General features: G+C 44.3%; 1 protein-coding gene and 1 long non-coding RNA gene across 4 annotated transcripts in view; one reads left to right on the plus strand and one right to left on the minus strand.

The window, feature by feature from the left end:
* The window catches only part of GNG4 (G protein subunit gamma 4), a 71,172-nt gene that overhangs the window by 18,514 nt on the left and 34,083 nt on the right, over positions 1–18,575 (minus strand). For both annotated transcript variants that reach the window (XM_028481788.2, XM_024115739.3), the window contains one exon: positions 16,556–16,664. In XM_028481788.2, coding sequence (XP_028337589.1) covers positions 16,556–16,654 — 99 coding nt within the window. In that variant the 5' untranslated portion in view covers positions 16,655–16,664. The remainder of the gene's footprint in view (positions 1–16,555; positions 16,665–18,575) is intronic.
* LOC129391658 (uncharacterized) lies at positions 57–11,982 on the plus strand. Of its 2 annotated transcripts, XR_008616227.1 has the most exons (4): positions 57–108; positions 2,310–2,540; positions 3,186–3,258; positions 11,406–11,982. It is a non-coding gene; the product is annotated as an uncharacterized lncRNA (long non-coding RNA). The 2 variants fall into 2 exon arrangements; XR_008616228.1 differs by lacking the exon at positions 11,406–11,982 and having other exon boundaries at positions 3,186–3,469.

Genomic DNA, 18,575 nt, shown 5'->3' on the forward strand with positions numbered 1-18,575 from the left:
GCCGCTCCGCGGCATGTGGGATCCTCCCAGACCGGGGCGCGGACCCGGTTCCCCTGCATCGGCAGGCGGACGCGCAACCACTGCGCCACCAGGGAAGCCCAAGATCCTGTAAGTAATTCTTTAAAAAAATTTTTTTTTGAGGAACTGCCATACAGCTTTTCACAGTGGCTGCACCATTTACATTCCTGGCAATGGCGCACAAACCTTCCAATTTCTCCACATCCTCATCAACGCTTGTTTTTTTTCTGTTTCGGTGATAGTAGCCACCCCAATGGGTGTGAGGTGATGAAAAAGGTTTTTAACACCAAATGCTGATATTTTAGTCCCATCTCTCCTGTGGTAGGGCTTGTTGCTACTGTCAGAACCCATAAAATGCAAGCGGGAGCCCAAAGATACAGCTGGAAGGACTCCACCAAAGGCTTACATGGAGGAGACTCTGAAGCTTGGTGGAAAAAGGCTTTTGTATCTTGAAGAAACAAATGACCAGACATTTGGGCGTCCAGTAGCAGTGACCAGTGCAGTCAAAAGGCATACTGAGGCCGAGTGGACCTTAGCTGTTGTCTCACCAATGAACATGGGCCGTTTGATGTCCTGAAGAGCTCTTCACTGGGCTGGGCACAGGCTCTTCAGAGGGCTCACCCTGCAAGTCCAGTTCCTTTAAGAGGTTGAGCTTTCAGTTGAAGGATCGTTGCCCAGAAGCTCTGTAGGGCAGATGACACTGAAGTGGTCCTAGCAGCTCAGCACAAAGTTAGAGACCTCACAAGGCAAGAGTGGACACCCGCCCCAAAGCAGGGCCTTTGTTTCATAGCCCTGATCGAAAGTATGCCTGCAGGTGTTGTGTTGTTTCTTTGTGATGTCTGAGCCAGTGCAGTTGCAGATTTCCTACCCCTTTTTGGTAGGAATGATGCCTACGATACACGGGTGGCCTCACCTGACCCTGATTCTCTGCTATTGATTTGGGATGTTCTAAGCCAGTCCATCCTTCAGTGTGACCTGCTATGACCCAAGTAGTGTGTGGGATCCCAAGACAAGATGACACTCAGCCCCCACTCGAAGGAATTCCTGATCTAGTGGGAACTTCACCAGAAACTTTCTTACAGTCCTAATAAATATCACCACATGTAAATGATCACAAAATATGCACATCTGTTATCTCCTTTAGTGAAATGCAACTGTACAAAATGAAATAATTTTGCTAAAGAAAAGAAGCATATGTTTGCATTATATTTAACTTTCTGCCTAATTGAGAATATATTTATGTTCCTAGGACACATGTGACCACTTGGTTGGGTGGCAAATTCTTTGCAGAATTTTAGAATTTTTACAGAATTTTAGGCTGGCATCTTCTGAACTGAGGTGCAATGTTGTCTAGACTGATATTTCCGCCCTTTGGTGGGGGGTGGGCAATGTAGTGTAATGATAATCAAGGATCTGGGATGGTATCCTCAGTTCATCACGTAACAACTGTGGGCCTCGGTTTTCCTGTCTGAGGACTGGGGTACCAGTAGCACCAACATCTGAGGTCTGGCGTGAGGATTCAAGCATCTGACACGTGTTAAGTCAGGTGCACTTGCCCTAAATGATCGCTTCCCCTTCCTGTATACTTGATGTGCTCTTTCTTTTGAGGTTAAGTAACCTCAGCTGTGTATGTGTTTCATGGTTGATCATTTTCTATTGCATTCTTTCCTGGACTATGACGAGCTGCTTGGATCTGCAGGTTCAAATCTTCCTTTGTTTAATGAAACCTTTTAATATTCTATCCTTAGGAGTATTTTCTATTCCATTTCTTCTCTCTGCTGGAAACATCAGTATCCAACTGTTGGAATGCTGTTGTCAGTCTTCATTTCTGTCATCCTCTCTCTAGCTGCTTTGATCTCTTTGTTTTTTTCTTCTGCTTACTGTGCGAGTTTCTTAAGCCTGTCCTCCATGTCATTAATTTGGTTTTCTGTAGCATGTGTTATACTCTTTGCTCCTTCTTTTTATTTTTTTATTGAAGTATAGTTGATTTATAATGTTGTGTTAGTTTCAGGTGTACAGCAATGTAATTCAGTTATACATACTTTTATGTTTTTTCTTCAGATTCTTTTCCCTTATAGGTTATTATAAAATATTGAGTATAGTTCCCTGTACTATATAGTAGGTCCTTGTTGGTTATGTATTTTATATATAGTAGTGTGTATCTGTTAATCCCAAACCCCTAATTTATCCCTCCCCTGCTCCTTTCCCCTTTGGTAACCATAAGTTTGTTTTCTATGTCTGTGGGCCTATATCTGTTTTGTATATAAGTTTATCTGTATCATTTTTTTAAGATTCCACAAATAAGCGATATCATAATTTGAAAAGATACATGTACCCCAATGTTCATCGCAGCACTGTTTACAATAGCCAAGACATGGAAGCAACCTAAATGTCCAGCGACAGATGAATGGCTAAAGATGTGGTACATATATACAATGGACTACTACTCAGCCATAAAAAAGAATGAAATAATGCCATTTGCAGCAAGATGGATGGACCTAGAGATTACCATACTACGTGGAGTAAGCCAGACAGAGAAAGACTCTTTGCTCCTTCTAATGGTGTTCCCCACCCCCTCTCAAATTCTTTCCTTAGCTTTTCTACCTCCCTTTCAACTCATTATTTTATCTCTCCCTTGAGCTCTTGTTTCATAGATTCTATGTTTGCTTTACATTTTTTGGAGACTATAAAGCAGTCACCTAAAATGTTCTTTGGTTTTTTGGAAGAAGACTTCTTCCTGAGTGCTCCATTAGCCTTTCATACGCTAGAGTCTGGTCCTTGATACCTTGGCAGAATATTTGCATAGGTCCAATGTTTCTCTTTTTTTTTCTTTTTCTTTTTTTTTTTTTTTGTTTTGCGGTACGTGGGCCTCTCACTGTTGTGGCCTCTCCCGTTGCGGAGCGCAGGCTCAGTGGCCATGGTTCACGGGCCCAGCCGCTCCGCGGCATGTGGGATCTTCCCGGACCGGGGCATGAACCCGTGTCCCCTGCATCGGCAGGCGGACTCTCAACCACTGCACCACCAGGGAAGCCCCTTTTTTTTCTTTTATACTTAGAAAGAGGGCAGTTCTAATCCAAGTCTGCTATTTGTGCAAGAACAGTATGGGGAGGTTCTCTTTGACCCCCTTCATTGTTTGCTGAAGCAATATTTGAATATTCTCTTTACAGTGTGGCTGGAACATCCTCATTCAGTTCTTTGAGTGGGTGATGAGACTGGAGGCAATGGAAAGTCCTAGTTCAGGTAAGTTATTCTTTAGAGCTTTCCCTCTAAAGATGTTTCATACTTTCCACAGTTTGTCCAACCCCACAGTGGAAATCTTCGGGTTTTGGCTAATTCCTACTTTAGGGCAAGCAGACCACCTTTGTGAAAAGCCAGGCGGGTGGAATACCAAGGCTCACAGACCAGTGTCTGTTTTTCCCCTCTAAACTGGCATATGATTAATGAATAGATATTTTCCAGGCAGAGGTGAAAGAAATCTTCCAGATGAAGAGACTATCATGTGAAAAGGCAAAAAAGCGTGTTACAGCAGGGCATATTTAAGAAATTGCTGGAGAAAGTGTGAGTGTAGACATGTGGAAGGGAGTACAAAGAGGTGAGCCTGGAGGCTCACCTTGGACACCATGACTGGACTGAACCAGGAGTCTTGTAGGTCATGCTAAGGAGCTCCTATTTTATCCAGTTTTAAATAGACGGGTTCAGAGTCAGATTTTTATACTAGACTAATTTAGAGAAAGGGGAAGGACAGATCTGAAGGGGCAAGACTAGAGGCAGATCAACCACCTATAGCTTCTGCAGTTGGTCAGACAATAAATGTGACCATGAGGATGGAGGTGAGGGGAGAGATCTCAGAAATGTTAAGGGAGCTAAACTGGTAGGATATGGAAATATATTAGCTATGTGGGATGAAAGAGAGTTTCTTGTTTGAGAGACCAGGTAGATGGTGGTATAAAGAAATGAGGGAGAGAATACACAAAAAGAACAGGATGAAATTTAAAAAGGTCAGTTTTGGATGTGCTGATTTTAAGGCTTTGGGGGTTTGACCAGTAGGCACCTAGATATACAGAATAAAAGTTCAGGGGGTTGGGCTGGAGACACATATATTAAAAAGTCACAGGAGTAGATGAGTTTACCCAAGAAGACCCTGAAGGTTTAAAAAGCAAAGTGGGCTAGGGATAAAACTAGAGACCACTAGCATGAATATGGCAAACAGAGATCCAGTAATGGAAACAGGGATGAGTGACCAGAAGTAGGAACAGAAATACTCTGAAGAGTCAGTATCTGCTCAAAAGTGGGAGAGCAGAATCAGTTACCACATTTCAGATCAAGAGGGGGAATTCTGGGTTGTTAATTATGAGCTGGTTTAAATTTTTAAAAAACTTTGAAAAAATTCTTATATTGATTTTTAAGTAAATGACAGATTTTGATGGATTAGACAGTTAAATGTAAAAACTGAAATAATAAAGGAAATAGAAAAAATATAGGTGAGTGTTGATCTAATTTCATCATGGAAAGGCTTATGTATAAAGCAAAGGAGTCCACAGGAAATATTGATAGTTTTCATATTAAAATTTTTAAACACTGGTACATCAAAAATAATCAAAGACTAAATTAAAACACAAACAACAAACTGGGAAAACTATTTGTAATATATAATATGCAAGAAAATCTTACTAATCAATACAAAAAAGATAAGTACAACAGAAAGTTGGGCCAGGGGTAGGAAAAAGGCGATCAATGTGATACACCACATTAACAAAAGGAAAAACAAAAACCACATGATCATCTCAACAGACTCAGAAAAAGCATTTGATGAAATTCAACATCCATTCATGATAAAAACTTTCACCAAAGTGGTACAGAGGGAACATATCTCAACATAATAAAAACCATTTATGACAAACCCACAACCAATGTAATACTCAATAGTAAAAAGCTGAAAGCCTTTCCATTAAATTCTCACTTCTATTCAACATAGTACTGGAAGTCCTACCCACAGCAATCTGACAAGAAAAAGAAATTAAAGGTATCCACATCGGAAGGGAAGAGGTAAAGCTGCCACTATTTGCAGATGACATGATACTCTATATAGAGAACCTTAAAGTCTCCAAACAAAATTATCAGAATAAATGAATTCAGCAAGGTAGCATGATACAAGATCAATATTCAGAAATCTGCTGCATTTCTTTACACTAACAATGAAATATTAGAAAGAGAAAGTAAAAAACAGTCCCATTTAAAATCACATGAAAAAATACCTAGGAATAAACTTAAATGAGGAGGTGAAAGATCTATATGCTGAAAACTATAAAACATTGATAAAGGAAATTGAAGATGATTTAAAGAAATGGGAAGATACCCCATGCTCGTGGATTGGAAGAATTAATACTGTTAAAATGGCCATACTATCCAAAGCAATCTACAGATTTAATGCAATCCCTATCAAAATACCCAAGACATTTTTCACAGAACTAGAACAAATAATTCTAAAATTTATATGCAACCACAAAAGACCCAGAAATGCCAAAGCAATCCTCAGGAAAAAGAAGAAAGCTGGAGTCATAACCCTTCCAGACTTCAGAAACTACTACAAAGCTACAGTAATCAAAACAGCATGGTACTGGTGCAAAAACATACAGACAGATTAATGGAACAGAATAGAGAGCTCAGAAATAAGCGCACACACCTACGGTCAATTAATGTATGACAAAGGGGGCAAGAATATACAGTGGAGAAAAGAGTCTCTTCAACAAGTGGTGCTGGGAAAGCTGGACAGCTACATGTAAATCAATGAAATTAGAACACTCCCTCACACCATATACAAAAATAAACTCAAAATGGTTTAAAGACCTAAATATAAGACATGACACCATAAAACTCCTAAAAAAGAACATTCTTAGACATCTCCCAAGGCAAAAGAAATAAAAGCAAAAATAAACAAATGCGACCTAATAAAATTTAAAAGCTTTCCCACAGCAAAGGAAACCATCAAGAAAACGAAAAGACAACCTACAGAATGAGAGAAAATATTTGCAAACAATGCAACTAACTAGGGGTTAATATCCAAAATATATAAAGGGCTCATACAACTCAATATGGAAAAAATGAACAACCCAATCAAAAAAATGGGCAGAAGACCTAAATAGATATTTCTTCAAAGAAGACATACAGATGGCCAGGAGGCACATGAAAAGATGCTCAACATTGCTAATTATTAGAGAAATGCAAATCGAAACCACAATGAGGCATCACCTCACACCGGTCAGAATGGCCATCATCAAAAAGTTCACAAACAATAAATGCTATAGAGAGTGTGGATAAATGGGAACCCTCCTGCACTGTTGGTGGGAATGTAAATTGGTGCAGCCACTATGGAAAACAGTATGGCGGTTCCTTAAAAAACTAAAAATAGAGTTACCATATGATCTAGCAGTCCCACTCCTAGGCGTATATCCAGAAAAGATGAAAACTCTGATTAGAAAAGATACGTGCTCCCCAATATTCACAGCAGCACTATTTACAATAGCCAAGACATGGAAACAACCCAAGTGCCCGTGAATAGATGACTGGTTTAAGAAGATGTGGTATATATATACAATGGAATGTTATTCAGCCATTAAAAAGAATGAAATAATGTCATTTGCAGCAACATGGATGCACTTAGAGATTATCACACCTAGTGAGTCAGAGAGAGAAAGACAAATATTATATGATATCACTTATATGTGGAATCTAAAAAATAACACATATGACTCTATGTGCAAAACAGAAACAGACTCACAGACATAGAAACAAACTTATGGTTACCAAAGGGTAAAGGGATAGGGAGGGATAAATTAGGAGTAGTGTGGGATTAACTTGCTAATTATTAGAGAAATGCAAATCGAAACCACAATGAGGCATCACCTCACACCGGTCAGAATGGCCATCATCAAAAAGTTCACAAACAATAAATGCTATAGAGAGTGTGGATAAATGGGAACCCTCCTGCACTGTTGGTGGGAATGTAAATTGGTGCAGCCACTATGGAAAACAGTATGGCGGTTCCTTAAAAAACTAAAAATAGAGTTACCATATGATCTAGCAGTCCCACTCCTAGGCGTATATCCAGAAAAGATGAAAACTCTGATTAGAAAAGATACGTGCTCCCCAATATTCATAGCAGCACTATTTACAATAGCCAAGACATGGAAACAACCCAAGTGCCCGTGAATAGATGACTGGTTTAAGAAGATGTGGTATATATATACAATGGAATGTTATTCAGCCATTAAAAAGAATGAAATAATGTCATTTGCAGCAACATGGATGCACTTAGAGATTATCACACCTAGTGAGTCAGAGAGAGAAAGACAAATATTATATGATATCACTTATATGTGGAATCTAAAAAATAACACATATGACTCTATGTGCAAAACAGAAACAGACTCACAGACATAGAAACAAACTTATGGTTACCAAAGGGTAAAGGGATAGGGAGGGATAAATTAGGAGTAGTGTGGGATTAACAAATACACACTACTGTACATAAAATAGATAAGCAACAAGGATTTACTGTATAGCACAGGGAACTATATTAGATATCTTGTAATAACCTATAATGGAAAATAATTTGAAATATATATAAATATAATTATATTTAAATATATATAAACTGAATCACTTTGCTGTACATCTGAAATTAACACAATAACTCAATTATACTTCAATTAAAAAAAGGAAATTATACTGAAAAAATTGGAAAGAATGGAAATACCCAAGAATAGGAGACCAGTTAAATAACTGCACATCAGATGAAGATATTAAAATAACATTTTAGGAGAGTATTTACTGACCTGGATATATAATCACAATATACCGTTCAGTGAGAAGTCAGACTGCAAAAAGTAATAAACTGATGAAATAAAATTTATACTTTAAGGCAGGACAAGAGAAATTAAACATGAAATCCTCTCTCTCTGTCCGTTTATGCCTCCTCCCTCCCTCCCTAATGTACAGTGTGCATTTGCATTATACGTTTAAGCAAAGGTCCTCAAAGGTGGGAATGCCTGCTCAACCGTAAAGATCAATTTTTTTTCCCTTTCTTCTGACATTAGCAATGTAACTTCTTAAAAGAAGAGAGTTCTTCCCCAGGGCTGTAGGGGGTCATCGTGACTTGCTGCTCCCTTTCTACCTGTTTACCTGGACTATGTATCCTTGGTGAACTTTATGTAAAGTTATCAGTATGTCATTTTGACGTAGATACTTTGTCTCGAAAATGTATGACTGTGCCTTTAACTTCTAACAGGTGAAACAGTCCTCAGAGCTTCTGAGAGTCTGTCTCCCTGGTTACAACCCTCAGTTTGGCTCAAATAAAATTCCCCTTTTTTCCTTCTTAACTTGGTTGTTAATTGAACTTTCATCAACAAATGTATATTACAACCATAATTTTATAAAAAGAAAAATAGATAAACAGCTGGATGGAAAAACATGAAAATGTAGTGGTTATAGATTATTTAAATTTTCTTCCTCATACTTTTCTATATTTTCCAAAACTTCCTAAAATAAATGAGTACTTTTTTTATTTTAAAATTTATATGTTTCTTTTAAAAAAAAATTTTATTGGAGTATAGTTGATTTACAACGTTATGTTAGTTTCAGGTGTACAGCAAAGTGATTCGGTTATACATATACATGTATCCACTCTTTTTTAGATTCTTTTCCCATATAAGCTATTACAGAGTGTTGAGTAGAGTTCCCTGTACTATACAGTAGGTCCTTTTTCATTATCTATTTTATATATAGTAGTACTATTTTTATAAACAGAAAAATTGCATTGTTTTCAAGACAAGATTTAAAGCCCCCAGATAAAGGTGCCTACTTTCTCACATTCTCACTTTAAGGTCTCCCTTTCTCTTTGAAGAGCCTTAAGTATGCTACACGCTTTGGGATATGTCTAGTTCACTCTCACATATTTATGGTTTGAAAAAAAAGTTCTAAATGGAATAAGTAGAGCATATGTAACCTCTATCTTGAACACTCGTAAATTCAGTTTTTGTGTCCTTGTATTTCCTAACTAAAATATTTTTTGAACATGTATTCGCTTTTCTTTTAAGCATCAAATGAGAAAATCTCCAAGACCAAAAGTAAGTAGGAATATTCCTTTCTCTAAAGCTATTCCCCTTTTCCAAACTGTTTTCTCCAAATTTTTCATACCTTTTATGGAGAAGGATTGTGAACAACTGCCATTATTTCTCATGATAGAATCTCTCTTCTTTTATGGCAGTTCCTTCTTCCAGCACTAGTTTCACTACTGCCACCATCTCTCTGGGTGACTTTATGCACATTTGTCATCTGCCATTCTTCTTTTCCTGCCCTCATTTTTTCAGCAGTCTATAGAAGGGAGGCTGACATAGAACAGGGCGATCTGTCCGTCAACAATCAGCAAATCAAGCTTGTGCTGTTTTTTTTGTTTTGTTTTGTTTTTTATTGGAGTATAGTTGATCTACAATGTTGTGTTAGTTTCAGGTGTACCACAAAGTGATTCAGTCATACATATATATATATCTATTCTTTTTCAGATTCTTTTCCCATTTAGGTTATTACAGAATATTGAGTTCCCTGTGCTATACAGTAGGTCCTTGTTGATTATCTATTTTACATATAATAGTGTGTGTATGTTAATCCCAAACTCCTAATTTATCCCATCCCCCGCCCCCCCACCCCGGCAACTTTCCCCTTTGGTAACTATAAGTTTGTTTTCAAAGTCTGTGAGTCTGTTTCTGTTCATTTGTATCATTTTTTTAGATTCTACATATAAGTGATATCATATGATATTTGCCTTTGTCTGACTGACTTCGCCTAGTGTCATCATCTCTAGGTCCATCCATGTTGCTGCAAATGGCATTATGTCATTCCTTTTTATGGCTGAGTAGTATTCCATTGTATATATGTACCGCATCTTTTTTATCCATTCATCTGTAAGCTTGTGGTGACAAGATTAATTTCATCCCGAGGGCAGTGCTTTTGGGGGTTGTTAGCACACCCACAGCTGTTTAAGTTATCTACTGAAGGCAAGTGAGAGAGATGGGCCTAATGCTGCTTGGCAAGTCTGTCAGCTTCCTGGTCCCTGGCTGAGAGGTACTGGTTTGCTCAAGGTGTGCATCCATCCCCAGAGCCTAACAGGCCACAGCCCATGGGGCTGGCCCAGTGTCAGGAGAATCAGGGCACCCTGAGGGGTACCCAGTGGAGAGGAAGCTCCCAGAAGCCCTCCTGGGAGACTGGGACCTGGCCTGCTCAGGGCCTCTGTATCTCCCCCAGGGGACAACGCCTTTTCAGAAGCTGAAGTCTTCTCTTCAGCTGGACAGTCAGGCTCCAGAAACCACTTTCTCCACTTAAGAATCTTATACTTTGCTCAGCTCGTACCTGCCATAATTTCTCAACAAATTTTCCCTATTTGATGATCCATGTCATATATGTGCTTTCCCAATAGAACTTTATATTGCTTGAACCTCTAAAGGGTGAAAGTAAGAATAAGGTTATGGGTGCCCTTTTCCAAGGGACCAAAACAGTTTCCAAGTCATCTTTTATGTGCTCGCTATTTATTTATTTATTCATTTATTCATTCATTCATTCATTCATTTTTGGCCGCGTTGGGTCTTCGTTGCTGCACGGGCTTTCTCTAGTTGTGGCGAGCGGGGGCTACTCTTCGTTGCAGTGCGCGGGCTTCTCACTGCAGTGGCTTCTCTTCTTGCAGAGCACGGGCTCTAGGCGCGCGGACTGCAGTAGTTGTGGCACGCAGCCTCAGTAGTTGTGGCTCGCGGGCTCCAGAGTGCAGGCTCAGCAGTTGTGGCGCATGGGCTTAGTTGCTCTGCAGCATGTGGGATCTTCCAGGACCAGGGCTCGAATCTGCACTGGCAGGCAGATTCTTAACCACTGTGCCACCAGGGATCTCCCTGTGCTCATTTTTTATTTTTTAGGTCCTGAGTATTATTTGCTGAGCTTTCTGCTTTTGGGGAGGCCATATAGGTTCTATGTTGAATCCTCCCTGTGCTTACGATGCATGGAACACATTTACATTATTTTTTAAGCAGCTGATACAGGTTTGCAAAGAGGAACACCCAGCTTTGTTGGGAAATGCCCTGGTGAGCTTTGAGGTAGGATGGAGAAGAGTCACATGGATGCTGGGGGAGAGGGCTGAGTTGGGGAAGGCAGTCTATAAACATTAAAGGAATGAAGGTAGTATAAGCAGCTTTTGGCAGGAAAGAGCTCTCTACAGCGGCCCCCTTTGTCTTGTCACTAACCTTACACCAGGTGCCCCCCGTGCTCTACTCATCTCTGGCCCTAGCACACCTTTCACATCTTTTGACCACACAATACCTTGCCTAATCCGTTGGTTCCTTCCATAGATCAAAGAAGTAGAAATGAAGAATAAGTAATTAACAGATGACCAGATCGCTTCCCTAGCTTCCGCGTCAGTAATCTTGCCAACGAACGGTGTGAACAAGACAGCATCTAAAGAAAGATCATGAGGAATCAACAAGCCTGAACGCACGCCTGCCCGCAGTGGGAGATGGCGAGGACTCTGACCCCCTCTCTCAATGATTCCCTGAGATTATTATTTCCCTTTAAAACCTTTCATGGCTGAGCAGAATCTTTGGAGGTAGTTTTGGGGGGACACTGAGTCCACTGTGTCCCCAGACTGCCGGCATTCTGATTAAAAGCAACTTTCCTTTCTACCAACGTTTGTCTCTCTCTCTCTCTCTCTCCAGTATTGATTTATGAGCGGCAAGCAGCTGGACCCGATATGGTTAACAGTAAGGAGAGGCAAGAAGGATGCTGAGGGGGTGTGTGGGGAGGGTCTCAACGCAGCGGTGTGTGGGTTTGAGGGCTGGCTGTGGGCTATATGGTGAAGCCTCTCTTCTACGTCCTGCAAAATCTGGAACAAAGTCTATGTTGACACTAGTGCTTTTTATGCAGATGATGTTTGCGGGGGACAGACAGGAAGGTAGTGGATATTTCCACATTTTTCCTCCATGACTTGCCCAAACCTCTCTGAGTTCACACAAATACTTGTTTTATATTTGCAACCCGAACAACTGCTTAACACGGTAGTTTTTCCCTTCTCTCCCCTTAACAGACCTCTCCTTTATTCCCCTGAGCTGCAAACGCCATCGTTTCCATCCTTCCTTCCCCATGAGATGCTCTTCCAAGCAGAGCAAACTACGAAGCCCGGAGGTGGGCTCTGCAGTCGGCAACAGACCGTACAAGCCATGGGGCTCCTCTCTGGTTTCATGCCCGATACGTGTCCTGCCCAGGCTGTCCTCTGGGTCCCCCTCTGTCATGCTTCCACCTGGGAGCCGGCTCTGTGGGACCTGTCACTGCAATTACTTCTTCCATGGGGCCTCCAGCTGTTTCCCCTTGTTCTTCCCTCTCTCCGGGCCCCATGGAAGGCACAGCACACTCGCTTTTTCTACATCCTCACCATGCAGTCAGCCTGCCCTTTACCCCCTTCACCTGGACCTGGCGTTCCCCTCACTGTCTGTATGAGGTCAGTGAATTCTAGGTACTGCTCTCCTCCTCCTTCCACACAGCTTCCCTCGGTCATTTACCCCCAGGCTCCCTTCTTCCCCTCCTGCAGTAAACTCTCACCCACCCTAGAAAGGCCACTACTTCTCCCTGGCGACGCTGTTCCTATTTCCACCCTCCTCAAGGTCCTTATCAAGGTCAATCTGGAGTATCCTTGATGGAGTCTCTTTCTTTCCACATTCTGTTTTTATTGTCTGGCTAACTGATATCAATACACACTTTTTTTTTTTCTGCCAAAGAGTTGCATCAAGTAGATTTTCCCCCAAAGCCATCCTGTGCCCTGAAGCAAGGGGTGTCTAGTGATTAAAATCAAGTGTGAGGGACTCCCAGTGGCCATCCGGTGGTTACGACTTCGCCTTCCAATGCAGGGGGTGCGAATTCGATCCCTGGCCGGGGAGCTAATAGGATCCCACATGCCTTGTGGCCAAAAACCCAAAACATAAAACAGAAGCCATATTGTAACAACTTCAATAAAGACTTTAAAAATGGTCCACATCAAAAAAAAATCTTAAAAAACAACAATATCAAAGTGTGAGCTTAACACCCATGAGGATGGCTATTGTTTAAAAAAAAAGGAAAATAACAAGTATTGGCGAGGATGTGGAGTAACTGGAACTCTTGTGCATTGCTTGGGGGGTGGGGAGGATGTAAATAGGTATGGCTACCATGGAAACCGGTATGGCGGTTCCTCAAAAAAGTTGAACAGGGCTTCCCTGGTGGCGCAGTGGTTGAGAGTCCGCCTGCCGATGCAGGGGACACGGGTTCGTGCCCTGGTCTGGGAAGATCCCACATGCCGCGGAGCGGCTAAAAAAAAATTGTATAAATGACAAGTGTTGGCAAGGATGTGAAGAAATTGGTACCCTTGTTCATTGCTGGTGGAAATGTAACATGGTGCAGCTGCTAAGGAAAACAGTTTGATGGTTCCTTAAAAAGTTAAACATAGGGCTTCCCTGGTGGCACAGTGGTTGAGAGTCCGCCTGCCGATGCAGGGGACACGGGTTCATGCCCCAGTCCGGGAGGGATCCCACATGCCACGGAGCGGCTGGGCCCATGAGCCATGGCCACTGAGCCTGCACACCGGGAGCCTGTGCTCCGCAACGGAAGAGGCCACAACAGTGAGAGGCGCAAAAAAAAAAAAAAAAAAAAAAAAAAAAGTTGAACATAGAATTACCATATGATCCAGCAATGCCACTTCTGGGCATACATCCCAAAGAACTGAAAGCAGGGACCCAAACACTTGCACACTCATGTTCACAGCAGCGCTCTTCACAATAGCCAAAAGGTGGAAACAATCCAAATGTCCATCAACAGATGAATGGGTAAATAAAACGTGGTACATGCACATAATGAAATACTATTCAGCCTTACAAAGGAATGAAATCCTGACACATGCTACACTGGACAAACCCTGAAGGCATATGCCAAGTGAAATAAGCCATACACAAAATTCAGACAAATACTGCATGATTCCATATACATCAATGAGGTACCTTGAATAGTCAAATTCATAGAGACAGAAAGTAGAAGAGAGGTTGCTGGGGCTAGGGAAGGGTTGGGGGGACGGGGAGTTAGAGCTTAATGGGTAGAGTTTCTGCTTTGGGGGATAAGGAGAAAGCTCTGGAAATGGGTGGCTGCACAATACTGTGGATGTACGCAATGCTAGTTAACTGTACGCTTTAAAATGGCTAAACTGGTAAATTACACGTTATGTGTATCTTACCACAATTTAAAACAAATAAACAAAAAGTTCAAGGTTGTGTGAGCAAAACCCAAGCCAAAAAAGCACACGTGACTGTAAAGCTACGGCCGGCATGTGGCTCCTCAGGGCCACCTCTGTCCTCAGGCAGCCCTGGATCATCTCTGCTGTGACGATACTCTGCCAGCTCTGAACCAAATCTGACCCGGCTGTCACTGGCCCTGGAATTACCACAGAGGCCGCAGATCCCCCGAGCGTCTTCTCCTGGGATCAAGGGGCCGCATTTCCATAACCCACTCACTGCAAGAACGGGACTGCCCATCCCTTGAAGCCACCTGAGCCACAAACTGGACCCTGAGTTGCCTTATGATCTCCCCCGCCTCTTCCAGAGACCGTGCCTGTTCCTTTAGTGCCTCCTGAAGGGCCCTTCCTCGCGGGGACATGTGGTCCCCACCATGACTCCTGGGTGGTGATGGTCACGGGTGAGGATCTGTTATCACCGAGTGAATCCTCCTTGCCAAAGTAAAACTCCCAAGCATGGTGACTGTCCTATGGCCAAAACCAGTGCCTACCATCTTTCCAGTCCTCAGGCCATGGACTTGACAGCTGGGGTCTAGCTTCTCTCTTCCTGGCGGCTCCCACACTTACCCTCTGAGTTCTGCTGAGTTCCTTGCGCGCTGGCCTCTCCGTCCTGCCTGCGCTCTCTTCCCCTCGAGGCCTCTCCCGGGTACCTCTACAGCTTCCGCTGCCCTCAGCCTCTGACAACTTTATCGACTGTTGTTAGTCACCCATACGTAGCCTCGGCGCACGCCCAGTAGTTTTCATGAATGGTACGTGCGCACACAGCATCCCCCAGCCGCCCTCCCAGCACAACTACCGGCTCTTCGGTCAAGACCAAGTGCTCGCAATGAGCCAGAGTCAGCTCACACCGGCCTTCCCTTCTGCCCCGTGTCACCTCCCAACCCGCTCCCAGCTCACGCCTCCCGGGAGTCTTCTCTGAGCAACATGACGGGGACATTCCATTCGTGTTTATAGCCCAGGACTGCGCTGAGGCCGGAGCACGTGCTCAGGCGTCTCTGTCCAAAGTGCGAATCTCACCGCATTCCCGTCCTCTCAGCAAGCTCTGTTCTATCCTTGAACCGGTAGCCTGCTGCCTGTCTGCAGTGCTCATCCTTAGACCCATTTCTACACCACTGGGGCACCCCCCCCCCTTTAAGAACTGTTTCTTTTCTTGCTTCCTCTCCTAGCCTAGGGATCAAGGACTGATGTCTAATTTGTAGCTGGTATCCGTACATGCAGATATAGCCGGCCCACTTAGACCAATGGGTATCATCCTGCATCCCCTCCTCGCGTGGCATCTACACTGTGTCGCTTACTGCCTCCTTGGACAGCTGGTACCTGGACGTCCCCAGGGAAGGGGGATAACTCTCCTGATGGAAGCAGGAGCCGGTGTTATCTGGCCACAGCTCTCGGGGGTGGGAGCCTGGGGAAGGGACTGCTCGTTCTCCCAACAGAAGGCTTTAGGAGTCCCCCAGTGCCCCACGGATTCTGTCTTATTTGAACCCCCGTGTCTGGGTGAGAGCCCTGTGTTGTGTCCCAAAAGGCCACAGACACACTGGACTCGTGTTTCCTGCTGTCAGATTCCCGATGGGCTTCCAGGTGCATTACAGTCAATGAACCTAACTAAGCGGCATCTCAGAGCCACTTGCTCCGCCTGGCCTCCTGCTGGCTTCAAAGTGGCACCTGGAGAAGAGCTGGCTTCATCTCACTTCAGCTCCCCCAGCGTGAAGACAGCTACACTCCTCGGAGAAATGAACATGGTGGGAGGCGGCTGACACCTTTCTTCCCTTTCCTCCCCAAACGCGGTGCATGGCTCGATGCTGCACTCCCGACAGCGCCCCTGTCAAAATACCTGATGTTGTTTAACCTCAAAGTCACTGGATCAGGCAGGAAAACTATGATGGATCTCACGGTTCAACTCTCTCTCGCTTACTGGCATGACAACGGAGCCAGAGAGAGCTGAGATGAATATGGGTCTATTTTTGGCGACTCCTCACGGAATTCACACACTGTGTACTCTGCATCCCTTGGACGCTCAGACACGCTCAGAACTCTGCAGCAAACGCTCGCTTGTAAATGTTACAGCCGCCAGTGTTGGCTGGATGCTCTATGGGGCGACGCGTTTGCTCTCATGAGGCTGCTCTGAGCGTGGGCGGGGGTCACTGTTTGGCGCCGAGTGTCGGTCAGAGGGCCGGGCCGGCTGTGCGTGCTCACCTTCACCCTGTCCATGCAGGCCTCCATCTTCAGCTGCTCCACAGCCTTCCTGGCTTGGGAGATGCTGGCAGTGCTGTTACTGGACATGCCTTCTTTCATTCCGCTGCCCCTGAAACAACCAAAGTGAAGCGGTTGAAAGAGCTGCCTTTCCAAACGTAAGGCAGAACCCCCCTCAGCTTTCTCGCCTCCTGCCCCCTGCAGCTTCTCTTTCCAGGCCAGGGAGCCATGGCAGCAGACCCTCCTGGGATAAGAGGAAGGAGTGCTTCATCCGAGTGATGGGAGCAAGCCATCAGGCTCCTGTTTGTCAGACTTTCTCAGCCCCAGCGAGAGCAAGGAGAAGATAACAGATGGTCCCAGAGTCACCTTACCACCCCCATGGTCATAAGTAATACCTTGACGTTTGTACGGTGCTTTGTTAGTAATAAATCATTTTCATACACATTTGTTCACTCACTCCTCTAGCAGCCCTGAACGCTGGCAAAATAGACTGAGTTTTGTTTTACAAGAAAGTGCAAGACTCAGAGACATGAAGCCAAGAGTCAAAGGTCCCACGGCCAAAATCTGTGGACCCAGAACGCAAACGCAAAGCGTTGAAGCCTAGCTGAGGGTTCTTTCCACTGTCTCACATGGTGTCCTCGAGCCGGCTACACTGCAAAGTGCAAGTTTCCCCTGAATGAGCTTGCTTTATTATTCTTTTTTTTAGATTAATTTATTTACTTGGCCACGCCATGCAGCATGTTGGATCTTAGTTCCCTGACCAGGGAAACAACCCGTGCCCCCCCTGCAGTGGAAGCAGGGAGTCTTAACCACTGGACCGCCAGGAAAGTCCCACTTTATTATTCATTTTAATTTGCTGTCATTCCAAAACGTGTACGGACTTTATGTTGGGAGTTTGTTTTTAAACAATAACACATGCACACACATGCACACCTGTCCCAAGCATAGATGTGTTTTTCTAGAAGGGGGAAGAAATTCTTCCTGACCCGACAAGTCATTCTGCCAGAAGACCCCTGTGATGGTAACTGCTCCACAGCAAAGCACGTGCCGTAGGTTACCGTTACTGCATCTAACGAGAACGTACCCAGAGGAGGTCGACTCGGGCTAGCCCGAGAGCTGGGGGTGGGTCTCCCGGGCGCCAACGGTTTTCAGCAGCGCACAGCGAGGCGGCAGGAGGCTTGGCCGGTCCCGTGGTGGGCAGGCCACACTCTGGCTTTTCTCATTCACACTGACTCCCTGGCCCAGATGAGGCCTGATGGCAACTTCATCTGTCCACAGGCAACGTTCGAAAAGTAAAACTTTCTTCTTCTAAGACAGAGCAGCCACCAAAACCACAGTGTAACAGGTGTGTGCTCCTATCTTGGTTGGGAACTCTTATTTCCCAGGAAGGGAAGGAGAAGCATGAGTAGTTGAGGATTTTGAAACCCGGGGGAGCAGCCACCTACCCCCGCACTCTACAGAGATGCGCGTGCAGCTCTGCGTGTGTGTTCAGGGCTGTGTCCCTGTGTGCCCACGCGCCTGACGGGCATGCCCTCTGCCAGCCTGTGTGTGCGGGGCGGCCCCTCTGTGCACGTGTGTGTTTACGTGTCCCTGTGTCCACACAAAAGGAGGGAGAAGATGCAGACTAACTCCCAAGCCTCCTCAGCCTGACCGACAAGTGAAAAAGGACCCTGAGATCACTGTCCTCAGATTCTGATCGTCCAGCCCCGTCCCTGAATCCACCCCTCTCTTCCCGCATCACTGACTTGGGGGGTTCAGGAGTTGGGAAAGTGGAGGGATGGCAGGGACCAGGGGGGCCCCTTGAGAGGAAGCTGAGCCCGCGGTCAGCAGGAGTGAAGAAAGGAAGATGCGGGGGAAGGGTGGGGGGAAGGGGGCTCGGAACTGCATGTGGGTGTGGGCGAGTGTGTGTGTGCATGAGGGAGGGTGCGAGTGTGTGTGAGGGTGTGTAAGTGAGGGTGGGTGTTAGTGTGTGATTGTGTGTGGATGGGTGTGCGTGTGAGGGTGGGTGTTAGTGTGTATGTGT

Source organism: Physeter macrocephalus, chromosome 20 (assembly GCF_002837175.3).
Source record: "Physeter macrocephalus isolate SW-GA chromosome 20, ASM283717v5, whole genome shotgun sequence".
Taxonomy (NCBI): Eukaryota; Metazoa; Chordata; class Mammalia; order Artiodactyla; family Physeteridae; genus Physeter; species Physeter macrocephalus.